The following is a 20,718-nucleotide window of genomic DNA, read 5'->3' as shown; positions in this document are numbered from 1 at the left end:
AATGTAATAGATATTAGTCGATTAGAGAAAAGTCTGTACAGTGAACATGGTGAGCATCAGAATTACCATGAAAACAAATTTCTCTGTCAAGAGAGAAACAAGATTATAAATGAAATTCGTGAATGGAACGGTCTTGTTTTAAGAGACAGTCCTTCCATGCATGTTAATGTACCGTGTTTTTTTTAAATAGGGAAAACATCATAAGGAGGGAAGGAAGGGTAGAAACCATGTTAAGAGGAAACTGTAGCACACTAACTCATTCAGGTAACTGTGCTTTAGAACACCCGGTGGAAATAAATGAACATGCAAGACACAGTGAAATCAAAACACTATTCTGTGTTAATAACAGTATTCTCCTTCTTCATATAAATGTACAGTCTCTTAGAAGTGAAGTCAATGAACTGCAATACTGGCTTCATAAAATCAACTGCAGTGTTTTGTGTATCAGTGAACATGTGGGTGAAAGAGTCTGAAATAGACATGTTTGTTCCACTTGGATATTTGCTTGTAACAAGCTACTTGCTTGTAACAAGCATGTGACATGGTAGGGTCTCAATCTACTTTAAAAGCTGTCTTGATTTGCATTACTCAGTCATAGAAGATTAGTAGAATATGCCTTGAAGGTACATTTGTAGTACCTGGTATGGTAATGCACACACACAAAATTGTAATTGTGTCATTTTATCAAACACCAGGTTCTGATGAAATAGTATTTATATAAAAAAATTAATGCTTCAACATTGCAGTTGTCCAAATATAAACAGCATAAAATTATAATTATAGGTGATATTGACATAGATTTAAGGACAAAGAGAGAAAAAAGGTTATTTATTTAAAGTCAGTTAACTGTTACTGTCTTAATGAAATTCATAAATTGATACACAAACTAAGCAATTCCAAAACAGAAGACTATTTTGGGCTCAGTAATTTAATCATAAAGTATATAGGAAAGGAAATCAAAATGCCACTTCTTTCACTGTGTAACAGAGTAATAGAAAAAGGAATTTTCCCAGAATGCCTTAAGCTCACAATTACATTACCTATGCATAAAAAAGGTGATAAAAACTTCACAAGTAACTACAGACACATTTCAATAGTACTAACCATACCCAAGATAACAAAAAATTGTATGCATAAACAGATATACAGCCATTTTGAAAACAACAAAATTTTAAATGGGCAACAGTTTGGATTCAGGTCTCATCTCTCAACTGTAAAAGCAAGTTAAGCTTTGATGAGTTATGTTTATGAAATGTATGGAAAAAGGCTACCTACATCTGGAACACTTATTGATTTAAGCAAAGCATTTGACTCAGTGTCACATAGCAAAATCATCAAAAAGTTAGAATATTGTGGCATAGAAGGTAAATCACTCAGTTTTTTCAAATCTTTTTGAGTAATAGGTTACAGCTTGTGTATGCAAATCAGCAGAGATCATCAGTGCCCCCAATAAAAAAAGAGGACTACCCCAAGACTCTGTTGTTGGGCCTTTCCTGTTAATTGTCTACATTAATGGCTTTTCACATTATGTACTGTGTAAAAATATACTATATGTCATCAGCATGACATCAATAACAATAGGTGTGATTTTACAAAATGTACATGCTAACAACAGAGAAATGATGCAAATGACTAATCAGTGATGTCAGGCCAATCAGCTATGCATGAACCAAACAAAAACAGAAGAAATAATTTTTAATCCAAAGGTAACTAAAAATCAAAATAAAACTGTAAAGCTACTTGAACTGTTCATAGACCAAAAACTCTTTTGGGAAGAACACACAAATTATCTGTGCAGCAAACTAGCTAGTATACCTTTTTTTAATGTACAAATTGATGAACAGTGTCAGCAAACAGTTGCTGCTCCAGTAATGTTTTGCTTTCTTCCACTCTCATCTGCAGTATGGAATATTGTTCTGGGACAATTCCCCAGAAGCTAAATGTAATTTATGATGGCAGAAGAAGATAGCCAGAATGTTTCAATAAGTTCCCATACTCAGCTTGTACAGTACCGATAAATAAGTATAATAGCATATTACAAACTTGGCAGAAATACAGTGAATTCTATTCAGTTGAAGAATACCTTAAAACTAATCAGTGTAATGTATGTTTTTCCTGAGTAGTACAGAAAATCTTTTATTTCTGAAATAAACTAGTTATTTCCTGGGTTATTTTCTGTATATGTAATTGATGATTGTATAAAAATTGACTCCACTGTAAACTTTGACGAAGCCAATTGTATGAAAAATACTGAAATATGAATAGAAATATTCTATTCTAATTCTATTCTGTTCCATTACATTCTGTTCTATTCTATGTCCCTGCATGGTGCCAGCTAGAATGACAGTGCTAATACTATTTTGAGGCAGGTGGACTGGTTGTGGTGGGGGTAGTGTCAGGTGGGATGGGTGGCTAGCAGCTCAGAGGGAGGCCAGTTTGCTGGCTAGGAATGGCAGGTGTAGTTGTAGTGGCTGGTGGTGGGAAGGTTGGGTGTGTGTGACGATATGGTACGGGAAATCTGTTGGGCTAGTTGTGGGGGTTATTGCCAATCTATGAAGGCCTTAGCGATACCTTCAGCATACTATACAGGGAAGTTCTTGTCACTACAGTTATGTCGTCCACAGGTGATTAGGCTGTATGGGAGGGATTTTTAGGAATCTACAAACAGATTTCCCATGCCATACCCTCGCACACCTCCAATCCTCTTCCCACCACCACCACCACCACCAAGAATCAGCTACAAAGGAAGCGCCCTCCCCCCCCCCCCCCCCCCCCCCCCTCATCACCCAGTATCACCCTGGACTGGAACAACTGAACCATATCCTTTGCCAGGGCTTTGATTCTCTCTTATCCTATCCTGAAATGAAGGACATCATACTGAAGATCCTCCCTACTGCTCCTGAAGTGGTGTTCCATTGCCCACCGATCCTGCACAACATCCTAGTCCATCCCTACACCCTTCCCACTCCCAGCCTCTTACCAGATGGATTGTATTCCTGTGGCAGACCAAGGTGTAAAACCTGCACAATCCACCAATTCAGCACCTCTTCCAATCCTGTCACAGGCTCAGGCTTATCCTACCCTATCAGAGGCTGGGCTACCTGTGAAAGCAGCCATGTCATATACCAACTCTGCTGCAAAGACTGCACAGCCTTTTATGTTGGTGTGTGACTACCAACAAGCTGCCCACCCGGATGAATGGCCACTGCCAAACTGTTGTCAGGAACAAAGTTGACCACCCAGTGGCACAATAGGCAGCTGAGCACAACATGTACAATTCGAATGGCTGCTTCACAACCCGAACCATCTGGATTCTTCCCTCCACTACCAACTTCTTTGAACTACGCAGATGGGAGTTACCCTGTACAACACATCCTCTGCTCCTGTAATCATCCTGGCTTCGATCTCAAGTAGCCCATTGTCCCTGCACCCTCCACCCAACAGTTTCCCCTTCCTCTGTCCTGTCACACCTTCCCAATTCATGTCCCCGCAACACCTTCAGCATGTGCCACTTCCCACCAACTGCTGAAACTATACTTGCCACCCCTCCCTCCAGCATTCCTAGCTGGCAAATTGGCCTCCCTCAGAGCTGCTAGCTGCCCACCCCCAGTTCCTCTCCAAGCCTCCTGCCTCCCTCTCCCCCTCCCTCTACCCACCCCACCCTCACCACAACCAGCTGCTGAAAAATAGCATTGGCACTGTCAGTCTAGCTGGCACTATGTCGGATGGTCTTAGGGGTGTGTGTGTGTGTGTGTGTGTGTGTGTGTGTGTGTGTGTGTAGCTCGTCAGTTTATCTCTGAAATCCAAGCAAGTTTTCCATCTCGTGGCTATTGAATGCCATTGAAAGGTTGAACAGAGATCTAGAGAAAACAGCAGCATTATATAAATCTTAAACTACTCAGTGTTGCTGGACCTTGTAACAACTGGCTTTGTCAGTATTAACTTGGAATTCTAAATCCTAAATCTGAAGTAGTTCTTACAGTGTCACCACTGTGTGATATAAGATCTTGACAACTGTTGGAAAATGCACCTAAGCTGTTCATGACATCGGAGCACAATTGTCTGAGTAATGAAGATTTTCTAACGTTTATAGGGAAGAATAAAATAAACTAGATAAATGTAACAAAGTGAATCCCATACTGTGAACTGAATGAAGAATATCAGTTTGAAAATAAATTGTCAAATGCCTTATCTGTGATTTCTGTGTTGAAAAATGCCATTCAGAACAGAGAATTTGTAAATATCGCTTTTGAATGAATGTAGAGCAAACACTTGTATTTGCAAGTGCACTTGGGGTGTTAGATGAATAGTAAAATATTTAGCTTTTTAATCTCAAACTCCATCCAAACTATATGCATTTCCAGGAACTGTGAAAAGTTCATAGGGTGTAAGCAATATTCGGTACTATTACTTTTTTTGATACTGACAGCATTTTCTTCTTGTCGCACTTTTAATTTCTATTTCATGCATTTGTTGTACAGAAAGTTTTGTGAAGTTTTCCGATAATTATGTATTAATGATTTAATTTCATTCATTATGAGCATCGTGCTTGGAAAACCTGAAATTGGATCATTTGTGATTTAAATATTGAAACAATGCATCATTTACATACGTTTTCATGCTTAATATGGCACATTTCGAGAATTTATTCTCATTGTCAAATGCAGATATTGACATTAGTTTTTTGTGTGTTTGCGTTCATGTTGTTCTACCTCTGTTGCACTGCAGTCATGTTTTTTGAGGTTGAACTGCAATTCGAAAACAGACAAAATAAGTTTTGGAATGTTTTCTACATGCTGATGTCAGAAATAGTATTTTTCGTCTGTCTGCTTACAGGTACTGTTCCTCCATTATTCAGAAAACTACGCACATACACACAAACTGTTGTTTTTTTTTATGAAAATATCTTACAAAGATATTATGACAGTATGGCTTCACAAAGAGATTGCATACAGTTTGTGGTGTTACATTTTTTATGGATTGCATTATTTATATAAAGCTGTCACTTATAAATTTTATCTTACCATTTCTGACAGTTACAGACTTCTAAATTATCAATTATGCTTTATTTTCTATTTTGTTGCAAATATAGAGTAAAATCTATGAAGAATGAACATATTTATGGAATTTGCACTTGTTGTTATAATAACTACTGCAAATTTACAGTAATTATTGTAATAACTACTGTAAATTCCATATATTCATTCTTCATAAACTCTACTCAATATTTTCAACTAAATTAAATGTAGAGATTAATCAATAATTTAAAAGTCAGTAATGGTAAGATTAAATTTATAAGTGATAGCTTTATGTAAATAATGTAATCCACAGAAAATATAACACTGCAGACTGTATGCAAACTCTTTGTGAAGTCATACTATCTTTGTCACGTATTTTCATTTTACTAAAGAAACAGGGTGAGTGATGGTTTGCATGTGTGTGGTTTTCTAAATAATGGAGGAGGAACAGTACATGTAAGTAGACAGACAAAGTATACTATTTCTAATGTCAGCATGTAGAAAATGTCCCAAGACCTATTTTCTCTGATTGAAGTTTAACATAAAAAAAGATGACTGCAGAGCAACAGAGTTGAGCAACACAGATGCAAACATCACATGAAATACTCATGTGAATATTTGCACTTGACAGTGAGAATAAATTCTTGAAACACTTCATGCTAAGAATGATGGGGGTGCAAGGGTGGGAACAAACATGTGTATGGTGCAGTGTTTCATTATTTCAGTAATGAATTAATGATTCGTTAATGTTATGAAATTGTGAGTTATGAGGAGTGGAATGTACATGAACATTTTATTTTCACTTTATTTCAGCACACATTATTGAGTTCATGAAAAGGGCATTCAGAATTCCACCATCTACACCTGTGAAACTAATGGCCTGTTTCAATAGTCAAGACTATACTGAACTGAATGAAAACTCTACCGTTAATGAAGAAGGGTTGTATGTGAATCAGATTCTAGTGCTTGCCACAAAGTTTTCAGCCCAATACCCCCGAAAGAGGTAATGAATTACTTTTTATTTTATTACTGCTTACTGTTTAAGTTGAAGAGTGAGTGCTCAGAGAAAGTATGGTAACACTCATGAACTTTTTTCTTTCTTTGCTCTATATTTTGGTATGGAAGAAGGTTTGTTCAAGAAGATTCTATGGTCATATTTAACTAACATTGTTTTCTCTATTCAAATTGAGTTATTTTAAATGTACTGACATAATGAAATAATGTTAGTGCTTGTAATGCCACTGGAAGTCAGGCTCTAAGGTTTAAAACAACCTGGCAAAATGTGGCTCACAAGTCATTGCGCTCCAGTGGATGTTATGCTCTCCAGCTCTAATTGTATGGTGTCATCAAGGCCTCTCCACAGCCTGTGGTTTTCTTGTTTAGCAGCAATCAAGTGAGGCAGTGTCTCTTCGACTGTTTCCTTAAAGCTTAGATTCTTGCATGTTCACTAGCTTCCCTACTTTGAAGAGGCATTGCTGTTTCATTGGTCCACTTGCTCTGTGCTCTGTGTTCTGTCCAGATTTAGCCTCTTTAACAATGGGCTATCGGTCAGGTTGTCATTTTGAATATGATTGTTATTTACTATTCTGGTTTTGATTCTGATTTTTCTTGATCTACGAATATTGTAAAGGAAGAGTACTGGAGAACCATGTTTTTGGTGAGGAGTGCCAGATTAAGTACTTATTCGTATACAGTTCGTATGAAAAACACCAATGATTAGCACTGAAGAAGTACAGAATTCAAAGCAATGGCAGTAATCTTGCTCGACATCTCTCTTTACTCCTTGAAGCACCACGTGAGCGGTACTCTTGTGAAGAATGATGCACTTTAGTGAATGGGGAGAAGGGGGGGGGGGGTGAGAGAGAGAGAGAGAGAGAGAGAGAGAGAGAGAGAGAGAGAGAGAGAGAGAGAGAGCGTGTCATGCTCATCGAGTCCTAAAGAAAAAGAATTTAATTGCATCTTATACTGTATGCTTAAATTAAACAAAAGCTCAAAAATGCTTGAGCAACAGTGTACTCACGAAAAAAATGTGCGAGAGAAATGGCAAATGCTTTTGGTGATGACGAAGCAGCTAAACAATTTAAAACAGTCGCATTGTCATGAAACGCTGTAAAAAATTGAATTCCTCACATGAGGCATAGCATAAAAAAAACTACATGATTTAACACAAAATATAGACGTTATTCTTCTTGTGTAGATGAGAGTACTGAATGAACAAAATTTAGTCGACTACTAATTTTAATTTGTGTAGTATTGGACGAGTTTTCTGTTCACAGAGAATTACTGACTGTAGTTTCATTGCTCAGAACAAGAGGTTTCATTATCTTCAAAGCAGTTAAAAAGTTTGTTGACAAAATTGGTGGTTTTTTTTAAATACTCTGCAGTTTGTACTGAGGGTGCTTCAACTATAGTTGATAGTGAAAAAGGATCCATTGCTGAATTAAGATAACACTGAATAAATTGCTTATCTTTCGTTGCATTATTCAGCAGTAAGCCCTATGTGGGAAGGGTGTCAGAATGCTGACCACAGTGAAAGATGTAACAAAAAGTATCAATATAATACAAGAGGTAATTGAGCTCTATCTCATTGAAAATTTAAATAGGTTTTGGAAGCAGCTGATCTGAAATGCTTTTTAATTCTTAAATTGAGTTGAGTGCAGGAAAATGCTTCTCTCTTTTTTTCCCCCCATTTAAAAAAATAAGTTTCCAAGTTTCGAACAAAGAGGTAAAACTTGGTGCTACAGAATTTGAAACTAAGCTAAAAGATTCAAAAGGATTTTTTAATTTTTTTATCAAGATTAGCATTTCTAACATATTTTGCAAATCATGGAAGTAATTTGAATTTGCATTGGAAAGGAAAGGAACACCATATTTACTGATATGTTTGTAGGTGTTAATGGATTCCAATGTAAACTTATGTTGTTTAAATTGCAACTAAACAAGGAAAATTTGTGTCATTTCCGGAGTTGCTGTGAATTGAACCAAGAATACAATGATGTAAAATTTTTAAGATTTTCTTGCATTGTTGATGAAATTTCCAGTGAGTTTCATAGTAACTTTACAGATTTTAAACTTCTAGAACCATTTATCATTTTCTTTAATGATCCAATAAAAATTAATTTTGGAAGTGATAGAAGTGATCTCCAACAAAACAATCTGTTCATCCTATACAGAGCAAGAAGTGATTCTGCAATTTTTGAAGTCAGATCATAAGACTACCCAAAACTCAGACTTCTCTCCTAAAGTATTCCCCCACCCCACCACCCCCCAGATCATCATATATTTGTGAGAGTACGTTTTCTTGAAAGTAGTACTTCAGATCTGATCAGTGTAATGCAGTGACCATTGAGTCATTGGAACTTGAACTTCTTTCCACAACACAAATTGAAATCAATATTGCAGAACTTTTCAAGACCAAGTTAAATAAATCTAACCTGAATATTCAAATTCATTAATGTGATTAAACAATGGGAAGTCCAGGCTGGAATAATGACAATGTTATGAAAGGAGTAGATTGTTACTCACCATATAGAAGCGATGTTGAGTCGCAGACATGCACAACAAAAAGACTGTTATAAATTTGTGCTTCCAGCCCAGAGACCTCCTTTTGAATTAGGAAACTCACTTGTACTTTAGAAGAAGGCGTTTTGGCCGAATTCTCAAATTTATAGCAGTCTTTTTGTTTTTTCTGTCTACAACTCAACATATCTTCTATATCATGGGTGGCAAACTATCCATTACATAATACTGTAGTTAATGCAGGTGTAAGAGTTTGGGATAAATATCCAAATAAAGATCAGAGTTTTAGTAGTGTATGTCTTGTGTTGTTCGTGTATAGGGAGTAGCTGGAGCTCACGATTCGAGATGACAGATAGTCGTCCCTGCAATTGGCTGACTTGGCTGTGATGAGGTCGTGATGACACCACACAAGTTGAGTTGGAGGGGGAAGGACTCACTCAAGGAGAATGACTCATGAACCACACTTTGCCAGGCTTGGTCTAAAGTCTGTGTCAATACTCCTTTGTCTGATTTTGTCATTTCAAATTTGTATCTTTTCATTACTGTGTTGATATTTTGGATATAAAGTTTGAAGATCTGGTGCTAGGTTAACAAATGCAACACTGAAAGGCCATGGGTATAAAAAAATTGCCCATTTTTTACTGTAGTTTGGATTGTAACAGTATTATATGAAGAATTTAGTTGTGAACAGCTTTGTCACATACATTTGTAACTTGGCAGTTTTGTAGTGAGGGGCAGCTGAAATAATACTCTGGGACTTATAATCTCAGTTTTAAATGTGAATTGGCGCACATCAGACCACGAACAAGAATATCAAATAGCTGATGATGGAAATTTGTTCAAATGGAACTACCCCAGGACATAATTTAAAAAAGAAATCCTTTATCACAGAAAGCAGTGCATACGGGCCATCGAATTCTCGGGAGCCTAGAACAATGTGCAAAGTGAAGGATTTGCAGTGTTCTTCTAAGCCTTATATGTAAATTAAGGACAAAAAGGATATTCTTCCCTGGTGCCCTAAATATAAACACACTTTTGAAAACGGGGAAACTAAAATAACTATTTAAAGTATTAGTTGAATATCAAACACAACTCCTGGCTGGTCAGGAAATAAGATACACAGATGAAGACATTATAGAATCTGAGAGATATAGGATTCTCAAAGTAAAGAAAGGTATTCCACATCTCGGAACAGGATTCATTGTCAGCAGAACAGCAGTAAATTCAGTCATAGATCTTTGATTCTCCAAGCAAAAGGCTCTCAGTTCTTAATGTATGATGTGCGAATAAGCCTTACATCTTAATAAACTTTTGCTCTAATAAATGAGGGTGATAAAGGAATCCAGAAAGAGTTGAAAACTTATGGGAATCACTGGAACATGATTATCAAAGATTCAGTTGAAAAATGTTTTTTTAAAAAAATAGGAGACTTCAGTGCTAAGAGTGGAAAAGAAAGAAAATTCTGGAAAACTGTTAAAGAGTATCTAGCACACAAAAGAACAAATAAAAATGGGGAAAGACTAATAGAACTACACAGAGGTCCAACATCAAATTCATGTCCACAAATTTTAAGAAACTGCTGAGGAAACAGAAAACTTGAAACTCAACTAATACAAACCTAGGAAAATTTCAGATAACTGTTATTCTGCTACTAATAAGCTCTTTGCCCTCCATGCTGAGCCTGCATTTGTTGTGGCTGTACTGCTTGCCAAATGTTTGTGCCTGTGCAGAGAGACGGTGTTCCAGCTGATGTGAAGTACTTATCATCAGATTTTTCAAAAACATATTAGCTGAAAATTTTGATTTTTGCTCATCTTACAGCCTGATATATGCACTTTATAAAGAACTGAATTTCTTTTTGTTATCCCTCATGCTAACTGTGCTGCATCAAATTAAGTAGAACATTGCACAAAATTTTAAAGGGTTTGCAGAGGTGAAACTGTGTGTGAACTTTGTGTATGGTTGATTTTAGCTTATAAATTGCTGTGAATGAATTGTAGACAAGATACCAAAATTTTATTCAAAACTGAGAGCAGAATAATATTTCATTCTCACGTTAGTGGGTTTATATCCGACAGACAGTTGGGAACAACATGCCCAGTTCCACCCATGCAGACTTGCCGACTGCTATGAAATCCTTATCATCCATTTTTAAGAAAACAGTTAGGTGAAAAAATTGATTTTTTTCAACATCTTACAGTCTGATATCTTTGCTTGATACAGGACTGAATTTCTTCTTGTTATGTGCCGTAGTTACTTTGCTGCATCAAATTAAGTAAAACATTGCATGAAATTTTAAAGATACTGCAGAGGTAAAAATGCCTTGTGTGAACTTTGCATATGGTTGATTTTAGCTCATACATCACAGTAAATGAAATGTAGAAATATTGTGAAAAGGAGAGGTGCTACTGACAGTATAGCGGATATGCTGAGTCACAGATAGGCACAACAAAAAGACTGTACACACACACACACACACACACACACACACACACACACACGTGAGTGCAACTCACGCACATCTCCATTATATGGTGAGTAGCAACTTTCCTTTTCACAATATTGTTTCATTTCACCCTGGATTTTCCATTGTTTAAACGAGATATAGGAAATATATTGAAATTTTATTTAAAATTGAAAGCAGAAGGATGTCTCATTTCGCTCTCGAGTTATTGGGTTTTATATATGAAGGACGCTTGCGTGCCATGCATCTATTCGTGTCCTTGGATGTTGCGCATCATGTGGTCATAACAGTCATCATATCTCAAACGATTCAAGCTATCAAAGCGAACTTTTCTGCAAATCATAGCACGCAATGAGGCACATACGTTATATGATAAATCGAAACTTCTTATGTTCTAGAAGATGTGAAAGTAACTCATCAGCAGCAGTGAGAACTCGGTGGTTCAGGATGCATTCAGATGTCCATAGCAGTGTAGGAAAATCGAAGTGGCGTGCGTATACAAGTCCACAACACCTAGGGAATGGTGTAGCATGACGTGTATACATGCCCACAGCAGCAGATGGGTTACGAATGAAGAAGAATTCATGAACATAAAAGTTAGAAACAGTGCAAATATAGAAACAGATCACTATTTAATCACAATAAAATGTCATTTTTTCCACAAGCAAGGCTCCGAGACAAGAGCATAGGCTTCATAAAATTGATACTGAAACTCTGAAAATTAAGAAACAAGAATTCCAGGAACAGCTAAATATCATCTCAGAAGTCTAGAAGGAGGTTAAAATGAAATTAGTCAAACCCACTTTTGAAATAGCACCATTCAGAAAAGACAAAAACCACAAATCATGGAATGAACAATGTCAAAAAAGTATTACTGCTTAGAAAAAAGGCCTGGCAGAAATGGTACCCCACCAAAGTAAGTGATGACTTTATCAACTTTAAAAACAAAGGTGTCATACATCAAAAACCATAAGGGCAATCAAATGAAAGTTTGAAGGAACCAGCTATCAGTAAATGAGGAAGACCTCCAAAAGAACAATACCAGGAACTTCATTAAAACTTTTAAACAAAACCTCCAAACTTACCAACCACTTAACATGTGCTTCAAAAATTAAGATGTAAAGTAAGTCATAAACAACCAAGAAAACTGTGAAATGTTAGAAAGCTATTTCAAGAAGTTGTTAAATTGTGGAGGATCAAGAGCAAAATTCTTAGAACAAAATCTGGGGTGCACTTACACAAACTTGGCCCCTTCAGCATGGCTGAAATCCAAAGCATCATTAAAGATCTGAAGAATGAGTGACTGCTGAAATGTGGATATTGCAGTTTCTGGAATAGTCAAGAAGCTAATGGAGCCTTCCAAAAAGTCTAGAAAACAGAAATTATACCAGAATATTGGAAAACAGCCTTAAATCACCCTTTCCACAAGAAAGGAGATAAAACTACTCAAACAACTTTAGAGGAATATCCCTCCTTTCAGTGACTTACAAAATTCTCTCGAAGGCATTACAAAACAGGCTGGAAAGTCAACTGGATTAGCAATTAGGAGAGTCCTGGAGGGGGAGGGGGGGGGGTCAGAAAGGAATTATACTGTGTGCAACAAATTTTAAATCTGCGGAACAAACTTTATAATCAGGTATAGAAGAGTGTGAGCAAAAGCATTTGCATAACATTTGTAGACTTCACAAAAGCCAGGGAAACTTTATTTAGCACTTTAAAAAGAATTTGGAGTTGACAACAAATCAGTGGCAATCATAAAATAAACACTAACAAATACAAAATTTAATTTTTGAGTGAAATCTCAGAAACTTTTGAGACCAAAACTGGTGTAAGACAAGGATATGGAATGTTCCCACTGCTGTTCAGTTGTATACTAGGAAAGGTAATCAGGGAATGGAAGAGGAGAACAGAACAAGAGACAGATTTAAAATCAAGCCTGTGTATATCTGGTTTGGTGGATGGCGGGTGAGGTGTGGTGGGGATGACAGATGCGAATGAGGCACCAAAATATACGGAAGCTGATTATGGAATAATAAAAAAAGGCTGTAAAATTTAAATTTGTTGCCAAATAATACAACCAAATGCTTAGGAAAAGGAAGCTAACTTAGCAAGAGCAGGGAAAGTGGAAGTGGGTTTTCAGTTAACAAAAAACTTGTATAACGATAAAGCTATTTCCATAACTGCAAAACTCTGTAATTAGACCAGAATGTCTTTATGATCCAGAATGCCTTTTGTTAAATAGAGTTAAACAATGAGGTGAAATAGAAAAGAAGAAAAGGAAAATAATCGGGAAAGTTTTGGGACCAATATATGACAATGGGAAATGGAAATAAAAAAGTGCTAAAGAAGTTTATGAAAGAAAAGAGCCAATATTAGACGCAGTGAGGAGGAGAAGAGTTGTATGCTATGGACACTTAAAAGGAAAATTCAGACCAAAAGTAAAATGTTTGTAGGGCTTCTGGGAGAAAACAAAGAAAAAGACTGGTGCAGTACTGTCAGAAGAAAGAAGAGAGAAGCATAGGAAAAGAATGAAAAACAACTGGAAAGAAAGGAAGGAGAAGATAACATAAGTTATTATATGTGAGTGTCAGTGTGTCAAATCAATAACAAGAAAAGAAGACAGTGTACTTTGTTTTAAGTAAACTAAGCTACAGTAGTACATGGGGATGACTTTGTCATTGTTTATCATATATCAAGAGCTGTTCAGCAATAATTTGAAGTACTGATGTAACAACAATTATTATTATTATATTCACCCTATATATACAGCAGACTCTTGACTGTCTGGCCTAATGTGGCAGAAGGTCAAACCAGGTAACAAAAAATCTGGATAGTCTGGAGTTCTATAAATTCTCTCTTCCGACACCTAGTCATACCATTCAAAACACCCTTTTTTTATATCATAACCCAATTTATTAAAATTTTCTGACTTCTTACATAATACATGCTAGTTATAAGTGTTTGTTATATACATACTACACCCTTCAAAAATTATTCCTAGGTACATAAAACAATCTGCTTTGTAAAGTATCAATGTAAAATTACACACATGTGAAAAGCCAGGAGTAACAGCAGACATGAAATTTACAGGTTTGAAGTTTTAAAAAAAGTCTTTGGTAAATGACGGTTTCCCTCCTTTAGCCCTCTTTCATCCTGCAATATCCCTGTACTTACGCAAACAGATGATATCAGCTGGCCTTTGCTTCTTCCTCCTCGCTTATGTACTGCAGCATAGCCTCAGTCGCCTTGACCCCTTCCAAATGTGGGATGAGATTTCTTCTGTCATCTAAGTTTGCCTCTTCTTCCTGTGTTGCTTCCTCCTGCATTACCATTTCCACAATATCATTGTCAGTTAGTTCGTCACCTTCATCATTTACCACCTGTTCTGTGACATCCTCTGTATCAATATTCACACAGCCTGGTATGTTTTTGAACAATGAAGCAATATCATCGCTTCCATCTTTGACTTTGGTTTCACCCATGGACCTTTGTGGTCTAAAAGAATTCTCAAAGACCTTACAAGTGATATGTTCAGAATATCTTCCCCTGCTTTGGCCAACCACCTTATGACATTTAGCAAGTCAATCCTCTTCAGAATATTTACACGGTCTTCATTATTACCAATTGCTGATATCTATGAATTGAGAAGACAGTGGTGATACTTCTTCTTTAGCATTCCAAGGGTGGACTGGTCCACTGGCTGGCAAAGATCAGTCACATTTGGTGGTAAAAACACTGCTTTGATACCTCCATCCCTGAGTTTGTCACTGACAGAATATGAAGTTGTGTTATCAAGAAGCAGGAGAACTTTCCTCAGTAAATTGTTGTTTTTCAAATAGTTCTCTACAGCTGATGCGAATTCGTTTTGGAACCAGGTTAAAGATTTCTGAATTCATCCATGTTTGCTTTTGATGAGTGTAATTTAGGGGCAGTGATACCCAATTTTTTGAAAGCTCTAGGCTTCTGTGTTTTCCCTATTAACTTAAGCCTAAGCCTCGGTTGTCAGGTGTATTAGAAATTCCCTCCTTGTTAATTAACTTGGAGAGGTAGTATTTAAACAATGGCACAGTCACTTTGGTAGTGGATAAAGCCTCCCCACAAATGGTCTCTCTCTCTCTCTCTCTCTCTCTCTCTCTCTCTCTCTCTCTCTCTCTCTCTCTCTCTCTCTCTCTCTCTCCCCACCTATCCAACTGTACCTCACTGGCAGTAAAGTGTGAATATTCCTATTTACTGCTGAAATTGCAGTGCTTTTTCCTGAAATATTGGAACAGTAATGGGCAAACGATTTCCTATTAAATGTTCATGCCACAAAAATAAAGCTTCCTCAACTTTGTTTTGCTTACCTTTCAGCATTGTCTTCCATACTTTTGTTCTACTTCCAGTAATTGGGGCAGCATACCACTTTTCAATTTCTGCTCAATTTTTCTTCCAGTCCTCATCAGTACTTTTTCCTACCCCTAATTCAAATGCAATAGTTTTGGCTGCTTACCCAAAATTGAGTCACATTACAGCTTGTAGTTTCTGATCCATAGTTACTATAATTTTTTTTGTTTGTGACCCATTTCAGATTATTTAATTAAAACACAAAGGACCACAAAAACAGTAATCAAACAGTGCACGCATTTCAGATGTCTGGTATGCAGCTGAAGAAACAAAGAACACAGAGTTGCCAACAGAGCTGCCCTCTATGTTTGTTCATTGTTGTCTGTTAGTGCTGAAAGATGGTTTCTAAGTATCATTTGTTGAAGAATGGTTTTGCTAATTTATTCAGTATAAACTATACAGTATGTAGCTTATAATAGTGACTCTAGATGTGCTAGAGGCACAAAAGATACGTAAAACATTTTGAAAAGCTACACATCATTGCAGGTGGTGCCGTCTTGTTAAAGTGGTGGAAAAGTACAGTGCCTATAATAAATTAATCCTCATTTTATCCTGGAGAAGTATTATTGTGATATTAATTAAGTAGGCGGGAGAGTCATGAGCCAGATAGTTTGGTGTTGACTGTATTGTTCATGCTTGTAATCCTTCCCAGTCTGTTCACTGAAAATTGTCAGCTGTTTATTGGCAATGCTCTGCAGTTTTTAATTTCTTACAAATGCACATATTTCTAGTGCATACTTGTTCCTTTATTGAAAATATTGAAAAAAAAATTTGATCTGTACTACTATGTAATTACAGGCTTCTTACAGATTTTTTGAATTAAAATGAACAATCTGTATCCACTGCAACCGTTTGTTGCCCATTTTCACCTGGTTTTCACAACTTTGGAAATACCATTTTTGTCTATGTTATGATGATCTGAAAATGGGCCTCGACCCAAAACTAGTCGTCAAGTGAATAAAAAAAATTTGCGACTTTGGACTTGTTTTTCATTGTACTAAGAGGAACAAGGTTAGGCTTATGTGTTGCCATACTGCTATAGACTTCTATGGTTCTCTTAATAACAACAGACCACTGCTTAGATGCTTTTTGAACAAGACAGAGTTTGATTCCAGCCTTTGACATTGATTGACATACTTGTAAAGGAGGGTGGAAGGGGGGGGGGGGGGGGGAGGCAGTAATGATGGGAAATCGATCACCACTATTGCAACTTTAATTTACATTTCTATTTTACATTTAGGAAGAAGGCTTGTAAGTAATTTTTGTTATCTTCCTGTTACTTACTTGAACAATTAATTGTTTGACATATTTATATTTCAATGTCGTAATTTTGTGAAGTGTAATCAAAAAATTTTGTAAATTAGTATTTTGACTTTGTGCCATTACTTCAATTTAGAAAATTTGAAAACATAGCGTGGTGACAAGACCTTGAAGGGATAGGCACAACTGTGATGATGCACGAAGCATGTGATTACATTTGTTGAATGAGAAGCCTTTCTATAATTCTGTGTATATTACTAAAGTCCCTACACCTGCACTCCCCTGTAGATGAGCACTACATAATAGGGGATACAAATATTTGACATGATACAGATATTGTTGTTGCAGCAGCCCACTGCCACCTTTTGCTGAAGCGTCGTGTGCTGAAGCTGAAAATCCAGTTTCCTCCAGTTCTTCATCAACATCACTGAATATCGGAGCAGAGGGAGACATACCTGCCTCATCTGGTTATTATGGCTCTGGAACAGTACAGTCATATACAAAAGTTTCTGAGTATGTGAGAACATTACCACAAAATTTATCACCAGCTTCATCATCTTCATCTTCGTCTAGTATATGTTTCCCTAATGCAACGTCAAGTCAGTCATCAATGTGGAGTATGATGGCAGAGCCGGGTACTTCTTCTGGCTATACTGCACGATCTCGGAGCAGCTCAACACTAACATCTGTCGGACCATTGTCGCAAAGGTCACCGTCGTCAGCTCCGAGCACGAGTTCCATGTAAGTTGCTCAGTAATGAAACTGCTTATCAGTTGTTTAATTTTGATGATTTCTTATTATTGTCTGATGGTAAGCAACTACATATTGTTTGCAGTGATATAGGAGTTATCATAGTAATACCCGTGGGATTTTGTATTGGAGGCATCAGAATGTGTCAAAATGGAAAGTGTCCACAGGATTTATACGAAGTTCTGGCAGTCAGAGGCCTTGAAAAGTTCTTAATTTTAGTCATTTGTTGTGTTACTTATAACTGGGAAAGAGACAATTTAATAATGAAAGAATTCCTCTTTTTTGAAGCAATATTACACACAAAGGCCAAAGTGAGGTTGCTGCCAGAAGCAAAATTTCTTTAACAAGACATCTCCTGACATTGAAAATTGAGATGAAATTAAGGAAGAAATTTCTGAAAGTAAAGTATTAAATGGTGAAGTATTTTGAAGGAATAGATGAGCAAAGATATCTGTGGCTAGCCCTTGCCAGCAAAAGACAGCTTAGGGAGGTATGTGCTAAGGCACCTTGAGTAGATAACTTTACACTGCAAGTTACAGTAAAAGAAAAAGTTGTGGGGACAGAAAAAGATTTAGAATTTGGAAAACAAATTATGATACGCATTGTGGATCTATAGAGATGAAAGCATTTGTGCAGTATGTGAAGAGATAGGATTATACTTACCCATATTAATATCGGATGTTAATGGTGTTTAAAGAAAGATATAATAATACAGCTATCAGATTTTTCTGAAATTATTCACAGCATCCCTTTAAGGCTGAACTTTGGATTGGAAATTTCATAAATAATCAGTTTTTGAAATACATTTATAGGTTGAATACTATTGTGCTTTGGTGACCTTGACTGTAGAAGGGATGGAAAACTGCTTTCTGAAGAACAAAAAATACAACAGTAAGTTAAAAGAAGATGGAAGATGTAAATAATATTCAGTATAGCGAAAGCCAGTTATCACCAAACAAAAAACATTAATACCTGCCAAATTAACTTCAAATCAATAAAATAGAACTGCGTAACTGTCCAGACCTCCAGTATTTTCTTATTAGATGAAGCACTGGAATTTTAAAGTTTAAGGTAGTTCATCAAGAGCTTATTTCAAGTTCATATCTACTTGATTCAATTTCTACAGGCATGAATTGGTTGCGAGGAATTTTGATCCATCTTTTTGTCATTACCGAGGAGAATTTATACCAGTTCCTAGCAGCTGTGGAGAGTTCTGTATAAATTATATGAATTAAAAGTACAACATGGATTTCAGCTAGTCATGGCTGAGAATGTATTAATTGAATCTGTGGTTTGTGAGCTGGGGCTGGCCAATGACACCGGTCCTCGTGTTACGTACTGTGGTTTGCTTCAGTGACAATTGTTGGCCAAGGTAGTAGAATGTTGTGTGTGTGTGTGTGTGTGTGTGTGTGTGTGTGTGTGTGTGTGTGTGTGTGTGTGTGTGTGTCACGAAATGGGGATCTTGTCAAACTAAGTGGGTCACAAGGATGGTAAAAACCTCTATAAAACAATCAACTTCAAGGTCAGCTATGTGCTGTTGGATGGATGGCTGTTGTCTCAAAACATAAATTAGTGAACAACTCTTTGCCCACCTGTTGCACCCCTGTCTATTATATGTGCTGAGAATTGCAAGGTTCTACCTACTTCTTGTAGGAAAGAAATGGCACTTATCATATCCCGTAAAAGCACTCGCTGTGGTTTGGGCCAGCCGGAGTGGCCGAACGGTTCTAGGTGCTACAGTCTGGAACCGTGCTATCGCTATTGTCGCAGGTTCGAATCCTGCGTCGGGCATGGATGTGTGTGGTGTCCTTAGGTTAGTTAGGTTTAAGTAGTTCTAAGTTCTAGGGGACTGATGACCTCAGAAGTTAAGTCCCATAGTACTCAGAGCTGTGAGCTGTGGTTTGGGTGTGCTGCTGGGGAGTACAGATAGCCAACAAACACTCTGCAGTTCAATCTACTTCAAGATAAATATTAAAAAGTAGCAAAAATAATAGTGATAGAACACACATTGTTTGTCATAATGTGTATTTAATTGCAAAATGAGGAAGAGGTTCATTTGATATCAGTTTACACTTCAGAAAATGTTGTAAAACATTATTGGAATTCTTAAAATCACGAAAAGACTTCACAGAAATTGCTATATCCTGTTATGCCACTATGATTATGAATCATAAATAGTTTGGCAGTTCCAGCAGATAGAAGCATTTATGTTGGCATTAATCGCAAGAGTACCTCTGGGGTCATTACAGCAAGATTCCATCTTGGCCAGATTGCAGCACCAAGCAATCTGGCACAGTGGGTAAGGCATTGACCTTGTATTCAAGAGGAGTGGGTTCAAATCCCTCAGATAAATTCCCGCTTCGAGTGTAAGGTGACTCCTTTACTGCAGAAGAAGGTTAAAATGTGCTGGACACATGTTGAGGAACTGGGAAGTCATGGAACATGGGAGACACCATGTGTTTGTGTTTGCAGAAACTATATTTTACACTTATGATGCCTCAGTAATAAGTTTCTGTACACTCCAGAGCATGGATGACTTTATTGGTGACACGGCCATATTGTCCAGATGGTTACAGAAGTCCAAGCAGTTGCTGTTAAAATTCATGTAGCACAGTGGATAGCATTATGCTTCCTGTATTTACCATTACAAGAGGGATACACAGTGAGGCCCACTTCATAATACAACTCTTCTACCCATTTCTCCTACTTAGAGGCTTTAATGCACACAAGGGCTCCATCATCTACTTACAAAGTGATTATGAGGGTCACATATACATCAACGCAAAAAAAAAAAAAAAAAAAATCCCTACACCAAGGAGAGTAGTTACGCAAGATAAACAAAAGTTGGTCATTGTGTTTCCACATCTGAAAGATGATGTCTGTTCACATTTTGCGCCAGTGCCATAAGAGTGGCACTAGTAACACCACTATGAGAATGCAAATCAGGTTTGCTTTAAATACCTTCTGTAAATGTCATGAGATTTAGTTACCTTTCAGATTGGATGTAGTGAGTTGTTGATAGTCACGAATGCCTTTAAGGTGACAAAGACGCCACTATCAACAGCTTGCCGAGTTTGGACAAGGTCATGTAATAGGGCTACAAGAAGTTGGATGTTCCTTCTGTGATATTGCTGAAAGACTTAGTAGCAAAGTAAGCACTTTACATGGTTGCTGGCAGCAGTGTTCAAGGGAAGATAGTGTCACAAGAAGTCTAGGCTCTGGACGGGCATGTGGCACTACAGAGTGGGAAGATGATCATGTTCAGTGTATGGCTGTGGCACATTGTACTGTGTCTGAAGCAACAATCTGAGCAGCAGTAGGCAC

At 37.1% G+C, this 20,718-nt stretch overlaps 1 protein-coding gene across 4 annotated transcripts in view; it reads left to right on the top strand.

The window, feature by feature from the left end:
- LOC126471102 (ubiquitin carboxyl-terminal hydrolase 15-like) overlaps positions 1–20,718 on the top strand; it is a 184,954-nt gene that overhangs the window by 48,446 nt on the left and 115,790 nt on the right. For 3 of the 4 annotated variants that reach the window (XM_050099179.1, XM_050099178.1, XM_050099174.1), the window contains exons 5-6: positions 5,832–6,021; positions 16,993–17,385. In XM_050099179.1, the coding sequence (XP_049955136.1) occupies positions 5,832–6,021; positions 16,993–17,385 (583 nt within the window). The remainder of the gene's footprint in view (positions 1–5,831; positions 6,022–16,992; positions 17,386–20,718) is intronic. The other variant, XM_050099175.1, reaches the window with a different exon arrangement.

This window comes from Schistocerca serialis, chromosome 3, assembly GCF_023864345.2.
Source record: "Schistocerca serialis cubense isolate TAMUIC-IGC-003099 chromosome 3, iqSchSeri2.2, whole genome shotgun sequence".
Classification (NCBI taxonomy): Eukaryota; Metazoa; Arthropoda; class Insecta; order Orthoptera; family Acrididae; genus Schistocerca; species Schistocerca serialis.
Note: the sequence above shows the minus strand (reverse complement) of the source record. Positions and strands in the feature narration are given on the sequence as shown.